The following is a 13,474-nucleotide window of genomic DNA, read 5'->3' as shown; positions in this document are numbered from 1 at the left end:
GTTATCGGTTGTGCCACTCTTACCTCTGGGCTCCACTCCTGGGCCGTAAACCAGCACGCCTCGGGTGTCCACGGCTGGCTCGACCTGGATGACCTTGGGGCACTGCGGGATGACATGCCCTCCATACTTGACGGTGATGGTGTGCGTTCCGTGGAATGCTGCGATGTAGGTGACCGAGAAGGTTCCCTCTGCCGTCTTCTGGATGTGCACCTCTGCCGTGGCCCCGGTCTCAGACACAATCTCGATGGTGAGCTCGGCCTCACCTGCCGTGGAGCAATCCACAGTGAAGGTGGCCGGCTCGCCGGCCTTGGCTCTCTCCAGGCCGGGCCCACTGGCCGTCACCTTGCTGGGGTCAAGGGCTGGACGTACCGTCGCCGTAAAGGGAGAGCCGGGGATGTGCTGTTCAGCGAACAGGATGTTGATGGCGTAATCGCCGGGCTCTGTGGGCAGATACACCACGGCGCACGTGCCATCGCCGTTGTCCTGGCACTCCATCTTGGCCTCACAAGGCCCCTCCACCGTCAAGCCCAGACCACCTGCACCTGCTCCCTTTGTGTCAATAGCGAACGGAGCCGGTTTACCCACAATGCCACCCTTCAGGCCTGGGCCATAAGCTCGCACCTGTAATTAACAATAACGACAATACATCATTATAATAATTTTTTTTTTTTTTACCCTAATAAAGTTAATATTATTTGTTGTTTGTTGCCCCCCATGTAAAGCGTCTTTGGGTACACAGATATATAAATTTGACCATAATTCAATCCATTAATGATACAGCGAGCAACATTGAAGAGAGACTGTACCTTTGAGGGCTCGGCAGGCATCACTCCCTCCACGCTGAAGGGGCTTCCCATCACAGGGTTTCCATCATAGCTGACATCCACCTTGTATTGTCCCTCTTCGGGGGGGATGTACTTCACACCATGAACACATTTGTCTTTGTCTGATTCGAGCTTGCATGGGATTGGGCGACCAGAGGGCGAAGTCATCTTCACTCCTACGTTGCCCTGCCCTCCAGCACCCTGAGAGTTGATTGTGAACTCCTGATCTTTTCCAACCTCCACTTCTGCAGGAAACAAAAAAACGGCTATATTATCCCATTCAATCCGGGAACGCATCTGTGTCATTTTAGATTTGAGCTATAACCATTATTTTATACTTTGGGCTATTCAAAAATAGCAGATCTACAAGCTCATAGCGCTATGAGCTTGTAGATCTGCATTTTTTTTTTTTTTTTAATCGTGAAAATGTGTGCAAATCTTTGCATTTATATATTTTTAAAGCGAACATTTGTAACTCAAATCTTTGCTTCTGGGGGGGGGTCCCTGGAACAAAATATTTTAAGATGGGGTTGGCGGCCAAATACATATCATTTTGGGGTCCTTGACATGAAAAAGTTTGATCACCACTGATATAGCAACATACGTTTTTTAGAAAGGATTTAGAAGACATTTGTAGATGCGTTCCCGGATTTAATGCGTTATATTAACATATATGATGGGGTTATCCCCAGCAAGGTTCCATAGGACCCATCTCATCAAGAGTGAAGTGCTGTGTGTGACTTACTGGTGTCCAATCCATCCACTGTAACGTTGCCCAGGTTTAGTGGAGGGGCCACGGTGATGTGAAAGGGACCCTTAGGAATGGGATCTCCTCCATGGGTCACTGAGATGGTCATAGAACCCTGTAAGAAAAGATAAGAAAACATAATGCATAAAAAATACAATACAATGTTATTAAAACTTGGTTTCTTTTGTACACGTGTGTGTTGCATAATCACACTTGATTCCAGAGAGAGACACCCACCTGCTGCAGGGCGGTGTATTTAACCGTGTAGGAGTAGTCGTGATTGTCGATGATCTCAAAGTCACGCACGGCCTCTCCTCCTGGGCTGGGTGCTGTGAAATGCACCTCTGGCTTGGCCTTGCCTGCTCCCTTGGTGTAGATGGTGAAATGTGTTGGCGTGCCCACCTCCACTCCTGGAACACACAAGCTTCTTGTCAGGGCTACCCATGCCAACTTAAATGCCAAGCTAGTTATTCAGCATGCCCAATTATTGTTGTTTCATTCTGGTTCTGAATGTGGTTGTGATTCTGACATGACTCTTACCTGTCTTGTTGAGCCCAGGGCCCTCGGCCCTCACCTTGCCGGCATCGTGAGAGGGATCCACTTTGACTTTGAACGGACTGACGGGAATTTCCTGAATATAATAACATAATTCATAAGAGTCATTCACCAGATTGAGGAGAAGGTATTCAGAAGGTCATATGACACAATCAATCCATCCTTCTACAATAAGAAATGGCTTTCTTACCTGGTCGGCAAACAGCACCATGATGGTGTAGCGTCCTGCACCGGGCGGAGTGTATTTGACAGTGAAAGTGTCATTGTCATTCTTGATGATGTCAAAGTCGATATCTGCCTCGGCGGGGCCGACCACTCCTGGGGCGCACTTGATTCCAATGCTGATGTCCCCTAAAAGACACATAGAAATACTCCAAACATTAATATCAACATGTTCAGTGTTAAAAGCTTTTTTAAACTTCCTACCTCTGTAGAGCATGTCACTTGGTTAGTCCCACCCCCCCTATTAAACATCCATGGTCTAAGGAAAGGCAGTATACCTATATATTTATATCTATTATTATTATTATTATTATTACAATTAGTAATAAGCAGTAGTATTAGTAGTAATGACAGTGGTGGTGGTGGTAGTAGCAGTAGCACTACCTCTTTTTTTGGGTCTTTTTATTGTGCTCCTTTTCCTCTAAGCACCTTAACGTCCTTTGTCTATCATGCACAGTATAAGTATAACATGCACAGTATACAATACATTGCTGCTATGCTCAGGCACCTTAGTTTAGTTTTTTAGTTTTTTTATTATCTCAGGTAATTTGTAAATATGTAGATAACTTATCTGGCCTTCTGTTGCTCTCTTGTTTTTGATCTCCTTCCCACCTGCCCCCCACCCTCTTCTTCTCCCCCCCCCCTCTTCTTTCTATGGAAACTAACGTTGCGATGGGAACGATGTACAAAAAAGAATTTCACCCACTTTTTTACCTTGTAAACCTGTGATGTGACAATAAAACTGATTCTGATTCTGATTCCACTACCATAATAATGCTTGGCACAGTGCTGGGTCAGAATGGATTCACTTCGTTTTCTCACTCTACCTTTTGCTACTTGGACACAAGGGTACTCTCTCTCTCTCTGTCCTTGTCATTAACAAACGCACACCGTCTCCTTACCTTGTCCGGCTTCACCGCAGTCCACTGTGAAATAGGTTGGTTCGTTGGCCTTCAGGCCGGTCTTCTCCACTCCCGGCCCGTACACCTTGACCTTGTCTGGATGGCAGCCTTCCCCAACCAGCACCTAATAATTACACACAGTACTTGAGCCTGAAGCAATCAGCTATAGCAGTGTGTGTGCGTGTGTGTGTGTGTGTGTGTGTGTGTGTGTGTGTGTGTGTGTGTGTGTGTGTGTGTGTGTGTGTGTGTGTGTGTGTGTGTGTGCGTGTGTGCGCGTGTGTGCGTGTGTGTGTGTGTGTGTGTGTGTGTGTGTGTGTGTGTGTGTGTGTGTGTGCGTTTCTCAGTCTACCTTTTGCTACTTGGACACAAGGGTACTCTCTCTGTCCTTGTCATTAACAAACGCACACTGTCTCCTTACCTTGTCCGGCTTCACTGTGTATGTGTGTGTGTGTGTGTGTGTGTGTGTGTGTGTGTGTGGGCTGTTTCCTTGTAAAGTTAATCGATAGTAGTGTCCAACTTGGTTAACGCTATCCATCCTTGTGTGCATGTGTCTGTGTGTCTTACCCTGAACGGGCTGCTGGCGACATTGACTTCTCCCCAGGTGATGATGATGGTGTGTTTGATGGACTTGGTGGGGGTGTACACGCACAGGAAGGTGCCGTCTCCCGTGTCAGTGATCTTGATGTCAATGGTGCAACCCTCTGCATCCTGAGTGAATACAAATGCATGTCAGGTCCAACCCCATGCATTATAAATGATGGGTAGTGGGAACGTAGAGGAGGAGAATGTTGAATGATTCCTACCTGGGCGTATATCTTGAGGTGACCCTTTCCAGCCATTCGGGCATCGATGGTAAACTCAGTTTGTTTGTTGATGATGACACCGGTAGGCGCCAGGCCTGGACCAAAGGCTTTCACCTGTAAAAATGACAGTATATTCAATGTACTTTCTTTTCCCCATTTACTGTATCTTGCATTTATGGCCTTTGCAATGCAACATGATCCTTCTATGATGAATGAAGCATATACGATGTAATCAAATACCATTTTGTTCATGATGAGGTCAGCACACAGAAACTGTCGGGAACTGCAGTTTCCTTATATGTGGACATAATATATTATACCTTCTCTGGGAAAACGTCATTGGCTGCAGGGAGGATGTGGGCCATGAATGGGCTGTCCTTAATGTCCTCATCATCGCAGACCACGTGGACGGCATAGTCTCCAGGCTCAGTGGGCCAGTAGCGTACGTCACAGGAGCCGTCGCCCTTATCATCACACTCGATCTTCGCCTGAGACGGACCCTCGATGGAGAAGCCTGGGAACATTTGAGGCATTTTAGTGCATTTAGATTTAGAGTTGTTTTCATCCTGCCAGGTGCGTCATTGCATTCCACCTGGTGTCCCTAGAATAGCAAGGATATCAGACTCACCCAGAGTTCCCACTTCGGTGCCGATGGCCTCAACCACAAAGTCAGCTGATTTTCCCACCATGCCGGTCACAAGACCTGGACCCCAGGCCCTCACCTTCTGGAAGCCTGCCTCCTCACTCACCTCCACCTCGAAGGGGCTGCAGCACACAAATAAATAACACCCACACACACATCAAGAAATGCACTTATGCCTGGCTTTGAAATAGGAGTTTTTGAGATATTATGTGTTCTGATTTTGTGTTGTTAATGATAATGATAATGAATTTATTTGTATAGCGCTTTTCCAAACAAGGTTACAAAAAGAACAGCATGATAAATAAGAAATAGAACAGTGTGTCATCTACAGTCTCATATTTGGTGTGGTGAAATGACCCATTTTCATCTTGGGGATTAGTAAACGTGTGTTTTGCTTAAGGCGGTATTCATTCAATCTAGTTGTTGGTGGGAGTGAAGTCATACCTGCGAGGGATAGGCTGTCCTCCCCATGAGATGGTGACAGTGTATTTACCAGTCTTAAGGGGGTAATATTCACATGCGTAGACCCCATCCCCTACATCGGTCACTTTCACCTTCTCCTCTGCTCCACCTGGGGACATTAACAGTTGAAAAATAACTTTCATGCATCTTGTGATGCACTCAATCAAATCCTCATTCCAGAGAACCTGCCAGTGAAAAGTGTTTAGAGGATATGACGGAGAGGTGAATGTCAGACTCACTTGGCCCTTTCACAGAGACTTGGAGCTCTCCACTGCCAGCTCCCTTGGTGTGGACTTTGAAGTCGGCCACCTCTTTCACTCTCACCCCTTTGGGCTGCAGGCCTCTGCCTGTGGCTCGGCAAGCGTTGGCGCTGGTAGCTGTAAGAAGAATGAATAATTAGATGGAGAAACGTCGTATAGAGATAACAGGCCAACAGTAGCCACTGGTTGATGGCAGCATTAGTAGCGTCGATGTGATGTTTCATTCAAACGGGAGTCTACATTGACCCAAGAGGCTGAAAATCACCATCATCATCTGCAAATGAAAGACTGGCATTAAGGCTTCAAGCGGTAGCCTACAAAACTGCTCAAAACAAAAATTTTCAGACAGAAATGCAGATAGCAGGCATCACCATTCACCATAGATGGAATGAGTCATACTTGGAAATCGATGCCAAATAATAAAACAGCGCAACAGCACAATCATAATGACTGGTCACAAATGCAAACTCTGACAAACTCTTAAAGTTCCCAACTCTGGTCCTTGCACTGCTGGCTTACTGAATGCATTTAACACCCTTAAAATCTATTTCACAAAATGATGGACAGCAAGCACCAGGGTTGGGAATCACTGCACACTACACATCACCTCACCCTGCCTTTCTCTGAAATCATCTCCTGAAACATCAAGCTAACATGATGCACAGGAGCAGGCGACCAAGCACAGCATAGCACCACGGAACTGAGACGATGCAGGGTGCAACCTCATTTGGAGGAGGCATACAGGTGCAATTGCAGGGCATAGCATAGGGAGAGGTTGAGGGTGGAGGCCCGGCTAGCATGTCTGAGCAAAAGGCACGGGCTCCATCCAACAGACCATACTAACTTGGTCGGCCAGGTTTGGGAGGCTGAGCGCCAGGTTTGGGAGGCTGAGCACCCTTCACTCCGGGAGGGGTGCGCACTGTCTGAGGAACTATCTGCACAGGGGCTCCGGGGGGAGGAGCAACGGGTGGAGCTAGAAATGACAAATGGGTGGTGAGGAGTGGGGTTAAGTGCTGGATCAGTGGGTTGTCCCCAGTACTGACAGTAATCTAGAGGGGGCTCACCTTCTGCGATGTTAACCTTGTAAGGGCTCCTGGGGATCTCCTGGCCGGCAAACAGCACATGGATGGTGTGGGGGCCCTCGATCGCAGGACGGTAGGTGCATCGGAAAACACTGTCACCCTTGTCCTCCAGGATGAGCTCCACGGTGTCCTTTTTGCCCTGGGGGTCGACGATCACAACGCTCACGTCACCGTTACCGGCACCTGAGCACAGAGAGAGAGAGAGAGAGAAATGACCTGATCAGCTATCAAACACAAACACTTAAGACATACCACCATGTCACCGTGGTTCCTCAGAGCCAACACCGATGAGTCTTTATACGTTTATAAACATCTCTGTGTCCCTGGGTGTGATTGTACTTTGCCTACTTACCGGCTGTATAGATGTCAAAGTAAGTGGGCTTGTTAGCCACGTTTCCTGTCGCATCCAGGCCTGGCCCTCTGGCATGGACCTTGCTTGGATCCCCCATGTCCTTCGACACATTCACCGTGTAGGGGCTTTTGTCAATGTCCTGACCAGCAAACAACACTTTCACCTATGGGGAGGATGCATGCAAAAGACCTTTGATATTGCTCTCAAATCCAAGAGCTGCTTGTCATTATTGGGACAAGATTTTCCTGATGTTCTGTAGAAATGAATTGATGGCAGCAGTTTCTTACCCTGTGAACCCCCTCGACCTTGGGCACATAGGTAACAGTGTATGTTCCTTTTTTGTCTTTGTTGGGCTTCACTTTAGCCTGGAGAACAAAGCAGGGGGCAAGTCAGATCAACAGTCATTACATACCCTAGAACTTATAGATCTTAGTCAATTAGAATTCACAGAAGCTGCATCGTTTAGCATCTCGCTGTATGAGTGCTTTTTCATCTGTATCGGGTAGAAACGCCTACCTCCTCTTTGTATCCCTCTGGGTCCTCCACGTACACCAGCACCTCGCCACTGCCTGCCTCCACAGTCTCCACAGTGAACACAGCTGGTTTCAGCACCTTGTTACCCTCAGGTTCAATACCTATGGGAAATACAAAGCCATACTAGATAAAAGTGGTGCTACACAAACTATTATGTTCAAGGCATTTCTCCTTTATAGGATGGGAATGGGAGAGAGAGAGAGAAGAAGGGGGTAGAGAGTGAGGAATTGACACTGAAAGCAGGAAACTTCCAGCTATAAGAAGCAAAGGGAGAGAGGAGCTGGCCAAAAGGTTATCCTGTGTATCCACTGTCTAAAGCCTTGTATTATAGACCTTGACAAATTTTACTTGTTGTCAAGTATTGTTTATAACGATTGAATACAATAACGGTTATTGTATTCAATCGTTACAAACAATGCACAAGTACAGTTTGTCAAGGTCTATAATACAATACAATATAATACAATTATGGAATAACCTGTGTGTCTATCCCAATGCTTTGATCACTCACCAGGTCCATAGGCCTTAACCTTGTTGGGGAAGAGCTGTTTGTTTTTGAGGGGAGCACCAGGCTTCAGCTTGGCCTTGGGGAACTGGGACAGGTAGGTCATGACTGAATGATCATCTACATCTGGATCCACTATCTCTTCAGGGGCAATCACCTGGAATACGAGTAAAAAAGAAAAAAGAAAAAATATATTTTTTAAAACAGCATTATAAGGGTTTTTCAGACCATGATCAGAGTGCAGAAAATCAGTGAAAAGGATTTGTTTGCATTGCTGTACTTTATGGGCAGTTCATTCCCTTTTTAATTATCCTCCTCACTGAAATAGGCAGCAGCAAGGCTAAGTTAGCAAAAGGAGGAGAGGGATGAAAAGCTCTGGTGGGAGTCAGGCAATGAGGCAAACATCTCTACCATGAAATGTAGTCCTCTCTAACATGTAAGCTTGGTTGACTTTGTGTACAAATTTCTCCTGTCAAGCATTGCAGAATGGCATTTAGCATGGATTAAACCTCCTTATTTCCCACTCGCTCATCTCTTTCTCTCTCTCTCGCTCTCTCTCTCTGCCTGTTCTGGGCTCATTTCCCTCTCTGTCACACAGCAGTGTAAAGCCACGCTGCTCTCTGTCTATATTTAACGACAGGACAGCGGGGTTAAGGACCAATGCCCTCAGTAAGCCAGCCAGCAGGGATTTAGTCTGAGCCAGACCTCTGCCACATCCCCTTTCACCGCCCCATTGGAATCCAGCCCCCGAGTCAACAGAGCAATGACACACACCTCTCAGCTATGTCACCAACCCCCTGTGTTAAGAGTAAACACCCTCACAATGATAACATGCAGTGAGTTTGTTCTGTTTGCAATTCAGATGAGCACAAGCATATTTACACATATATTTTGCCAGTTGGCTCTGAAGGTGTTATGAAATCTTACACCTACGCACCCTTGTGAATCTACCATGTGAAACTACTACATGCAAATTATAGGGAGCTTTGGGACAGCAAAGTAAATATGGATAATAAATATAATTTCAAGTCTCCTGTATGTATAGTATGCATAAAAAGACACTGATACAGGAAGAACAATACAGCTGCACACTTTAGCTCCGATGCAAGGTTGTACATATAAAAGTTGACCGGCACCCTAGAAAAAGGTGTGCATTTACAGTACTATAAATGCACACCTTGTATAAGAGACTGATACCAATGATGGCCAACAAGGTAATGCAGTGCTGGGATATGGCCACTGTAAATGGCCAGTGTTTCACTGTTGTTTAGGTATACATCTTACCTGAGGCACGCCGAGCCAGTCGTCAGCCTGCTGCATGGCTTCTCTGGCATTCTCCACGGGCTGATTAGGATCCCATTCTGCCCAGTCAGGACACAACCCTATCAGCAAGAAAGACAGCAAATTCAACCAATGACAACAGGGCTCATAAAAAACAATTCCACACAGGCTGACGAAACCTGTTACATTGCTGTTGCTATAATAAGACCACTGAGCCTGTCACCGCTATCTCCGCAACACCTTGAGCTACAACATCGCATGACCTGCCGTTTTTTTTACCCACAATGCTCTGTTCCTGTTCCCGTTCCACGACGTCAGGGTGGATGACTATGGAAATCGTCCTTCTCCAACCCTCCTCCCTCTCACGCAATAACAGCGATGGACGCTCTGGGCACGCTCTAAAACCCCGGCTAAACTCTTTCACGCTGCTAATACTTAAATTGGATTAGTGTTAGCAACGGAGAGAGTTCACTCACTCAAAGGGCCCCCGCACAACACTGGACACCATTATCCAATTAATACTGACATGATACTAGCAAACAGTGGATTTGAGACAGCGCTTACATCTGTCTGCCAAACAGAAAGAGAATGGACTATAATGTATGTCATGTTACTTTATATCAATTGAAAGCAGAGGACCTTTGTGATACTTAAAGCCGTCCAAAGGAATGGATTATGGTGGACCTCTGAATTTGATTTTTTTTTTTCAAACCGCTGGGGATTATAGCTTTTCAATTAGTTGTGATGTCAGGTTTGGAGTAAAGCCCCCCCCATGCATGTAATATTAATGGGTTATCAGGGGGCAGCAAATGGCTACAGCTGGATATGAATATGTTGAACTTTACCATCATAATAGATATTGTGCAAGCGATGAACAACTGGTAGCAGTAGTTCCCAGCTGTGCCAACACGGCTTGGCTGGAGGTTGAATTTGGGGTCCACAGTCATCCTCCTCATTCTACAGAAAATGTGCAGCTTCATATGCTAGGAATCTGAAAGGAGGATGACTTGACATTTCCCCTAATGGCGTCCAGCCCACATAAAGAAATCACAACCTTGTATGGTGCAGTATTGCAGCACAGTGTTTGAATGATGTTTCAGCTCAGATCATTGGTTCGTATAAACACAGCGCTCATTAGTCTGTATAACGCTCCTGCACCTTTGTCTCTGGGAGGCAAAGCCAAGAGACGCCTCTCGCAAAAACAAAATAATTGCGTCATCAGTGTGTGTGTGAGGCACGTTGATGTGGACCCCTGACTCCAGGCTCATGTCCCTGCTCTGTGACAGATCTCTCTACTTCGTGAGACAGTGCCAAGCATCCCTCCCTCCCTGGACAGAAGAGGGAGGAATGGTGCCCAAATTTGGGGGTGTTGTGTGTTGCTGAGGCTATAAACGTTAAAGCCAGGCTCGGGCCTCCGGGCCGGAGACAGAGGGAGTGAGCGCTTCAGTCATTGTAGGACAGCTGACAGAGACATCCCCGGCCAGCCGTAGGCCCCCCTAACACATATTGTATACGCATACTGACACTACCTGCTCTCCAGAGACGGATTAGTCTGGTGGCTGACATCCAAACCTGGGCCAGTTTATATATGTGTCATGTATGTCATGAGCCTGTGTGTGCGTGTGTGTGTGTGTGTGTGTGGGGGGGGGGGGGGAGGGGGGGGTTGAGAAGTAGTATATCACTCATCTTGTAGACACGGAGAGAAGGAGACAAATTCTCCGGAGAAGGTGATATGGTATCAGATTCATCGGCTGGCACATTCCTGACCCTGGCCTCCATAGCAACCAATTGTAAACGACAGTATACAATAATCCCTCTAACTGGCCAGAACCTGATCCTGAGTCAGCGTTTATAACCTCTCGTCAGGTGGCCTTAGCTGACGCCTCCATGAGCTGCAGTAGGCCTAGCTGTCACAATAATTACATACAGTAACTGCCTGATCGCAATTATGTTTTAGCTAATCACACTTATTTTGCATAATGGTTAGGATTGTTTCCTTTCATCTGTATAAAAACAGCTGGATGACATTAACTCTTTGACTGCCAGAGTATTTTCATAAAGTACTCCCCCAGTGCCAGCAATTTTCGTGTTTTTTTATTTTTATATTTTGAATTTTTCTCATGAAAATAATTTAAGGACACATAATGTAAAGACCCAGCACAATTCCGCCACTAGAGCGCAGCACATGACAGCTTTGATCATGTCGTTGGGTCTCTCTCACCCTTCTTCATAGATTAGACAAGGAAAAACATGAAAACGGATGTGACGTCCCCCCCATTGTTTTGATCGGCGAAAATTACGTTGTGATATACGACGGCGATGACTGATCGTCACCCAGACCATAGATTATAGAAGAGAAACTGTCCGTTTGTCCGTCATACCGTGTGAAAGACCGTTTATTTACCTATTTTGGACGAAAATGACTGGGGAAAAGAATCAAAAACCGGAAACGGAATCCAGGTCATGAAACCGGATGCAGATGTCCGTGAAGTAAGTGGAACTCGAGAATAACATTGAATATTAAGCAGCATAGCGCAATCAGAGATTAAACAATGAACGCGCGTCCAGCGCGTCGAGCGCGTCGACGGCCAACTGGACAAAGTAGCACTTGACGCGTTATCGCGTCGTCCGCAGTCAAAGAGTTAACAGAAATGTCATGATGATTTCCATCATTAATTTGAGATTAATTTTTCACAGATTGCGGAAATAGCAGATCTATAAGCTCACAATGTTGCATCTTGTATTAAGGAAAATTAAATGACAATTAATCGTCAACTAAAATGTCATGATCGTGACATCCCTAGAGCTCAGCGGCCCCGGGGGGTTGGGGGGGGGGGGGGGTCTTACCGGGGGCACAGTTGTCCACGAGGGCTCCCAGAGCCTTGCCGTCACGCCAGTCACGATTGAAGTTGTGGATGGGCAGCTGGGGCACCTTGTTCTGGATCCAGCCCAGCAGACGCTGTTTGGGTGTCAGCTTCTTGGCCTCCTCGTCGTCTTCATCGTCCCACATGGGCATGGAGATGGAGTAATGGAGGATGAGAGTCCAGATCAGACCCAGGATGAGCTTCAGATTCCCATCCACGATGGCTTTGCTGTCTGTAAGTGGACAGAGACAGAGACAGGGTTGATTTAAATTGGTTCTGGACAGGCAGGAGTTGGAACTTTTTAGGGTGTCAATTTGGGTAATCACATAATATGAAAATTGACTTTCAAATACTTTTCGTGAATTGCATTGGCTGTAATGGTGTTAGTGAGCTCTAATTACATACTGTACAGTACACAGTCAAATCCAGCACAAATTTAACTAACACTCTGGATTTCACTTTGTATATCTCAGAGTTGGCAAACTATTTTGTGTGCAAATGAATGACGATGATGATGAGTCACTGAAATGATGTGTTCCAACACGCTGTCACTCTGTCCAAGACTGGACAGCCCTGACATTGTGTCATTCATCCAGTCACAATGCAACACTGGAGACAGAAACAGCTGAGGCTATACGAGGGGAATCCCTCTCTCTGCATAAACACCAGTTGGATTTCAATTGTCTTCAACATTCTTTCAAAACCCCTTACAAAATATATTTCACATTTCCAAATATACAAAAAATAACTGTACGATGGACATTATATAATTATGTATACATATTATGTATAAATATTCTTCATTAAATGTGGAAAACGGAGAGGCCGGGGTCAGCGACTATTTATTTATAATTTTGCAGTTCTGATATTCTAAGGATAGCTCCCAGCCCCACCCCCACTTATACAATCACTATAATATTGCCAACACAGACTTTGTCTCGTATAATTTGATATCTCCCTGAGAGCAATAGCTGCTAATATTGGCTGGTTTAGAGTTACCAATATAACTTGTGCAATACATTCCATGAATGCAGGGGGTAAAACTATTCTTATTTATCTCTGCCTGGATGTCTGTGCTGTGTTTGATGTGTCACTGTTTGACTGGCACAGGCAGGTGGGCCACCATGGCACAGTGTGGTTTTGATCCATCAATCTCTGGCTTTTAGGACGTGTGGTCAAACAGACATCCAACAAATAGTCTCTGGTTACACTGTCACACCATTTGCAACGATTGTGACGATTTCATGGTCCCTGGGTAGGCTGAGACAGTTTTGTGGAGCCACGTGGAGAAAGATGTCAGAAAGCAAACCCTTTAGATTAGATATTGTATATGTTTCTCTTTTGTGTTTCAAAATACACACAAATCGCTTAAACATATTTGAAAAATAGTTTATTTTTTTGTATATCATGTGCTGCTGTAACACCCTGAATTCATCC

At 45.8% G+C, this 13,474-nt stretch overlaps 1 protein-coding gene across 2 annotated transcripts in view; it reads right to left on the bottom strand.

Annotated features, from left to right (window-relative positions):
• The window catches only part of LOC308092532 (filamin-C-like), a 31,785-nt gene that overhangs the window by 14,479 nt on the left and 3,832 nt on the right, over nt 1-13,474 (bottom strand). The window contains exons 2-22 of one of the 2 annotated variants that reach the window (XM_080438478.1): nt 12,021-12,269; nt 9,177-9,274; nt 7,899-8,049; nt 7,370-7,488; nt 7,141-7,218; nt 6,854-7,016; nt 6,484-6,684; nt 6,264-6,392; nt 5,399-5,536; nt 5,142-5,268; nt 4,683-4,819; nt 4,375-4,568; nt 4,055-4,168; nt 3,816-3,959; nt 3,252-3,375; nt 2,318-2,478; nt 2,113-2,203; nt 1,810-1,982; nt 1,570-1,687; nt 807-1,069; nt 24-621 (exon numbers count right to left, since the gene is read on the bottom strand). In XM_080438478.1, coding sequence (XP_080294604.1) covers nt 24-621; nt 807-1,069; nt 1,570-1,687; nt 1,810-1,982; nt 2,113-2,203; nt 2,318-2,478; nt 3,252-3,375; nt 3,816-3,959; nt 4,055-4,168; nt 4,375-4,568; nt 4,683-4,819; nt 5,142-5,268; nt 5,399-5,536; nt 6,264-6,392; nt 6,484-6,684; nt 6,854-7,016; nt 7,141-7,218; nt 7,370-7,488; nt 7,899-8,049; nt 9,177-9,274; nt 12,021-12,269 — 3,570 coding nt within the window. The remainder of the gene's footprint in view (nt 1-23; nt 622-806; nt 1,070-1,569; nt 1,688-1,809; nt 1,983-2,112; nt 2,204-2,317; nt 2,479-3,251; nt 3,376-3,815; nt 3,960-4,054; nt 4,169-4,374; nt 4,569-4,682; nt 4,820-5,141; nt 5,269-5,398; nt 5,537-6,263; nt 6,393-6,483; nt 6,685-6,853; nt 7,017-7,140; nt 7,219-7,369; nt 7,489-7,898; nt 8,050-9,176; nt 9,275-12,020; nt 12,270-13,474) is intronic. The other variant, XM_080438479.1, reaches the window with a different exon arrangement.

Source organism: Gymnoscopelus braueri (genome assembly GCF_963280865.1).
Source record: "Gymnoscopelus braueri genome assembly, chromosome: 9".
In the NCBI taxonomy this organism is placed as follows: Eukaryota; Metazoa; Chordata; class Actinopteri; order Myctophiformes; family Myctophidae; genus Gymnoscopelus; species Gymnoscopelus braueri.
This window is presented reverse-complemented; position numbering and strand designations above follow the sequence as displayed.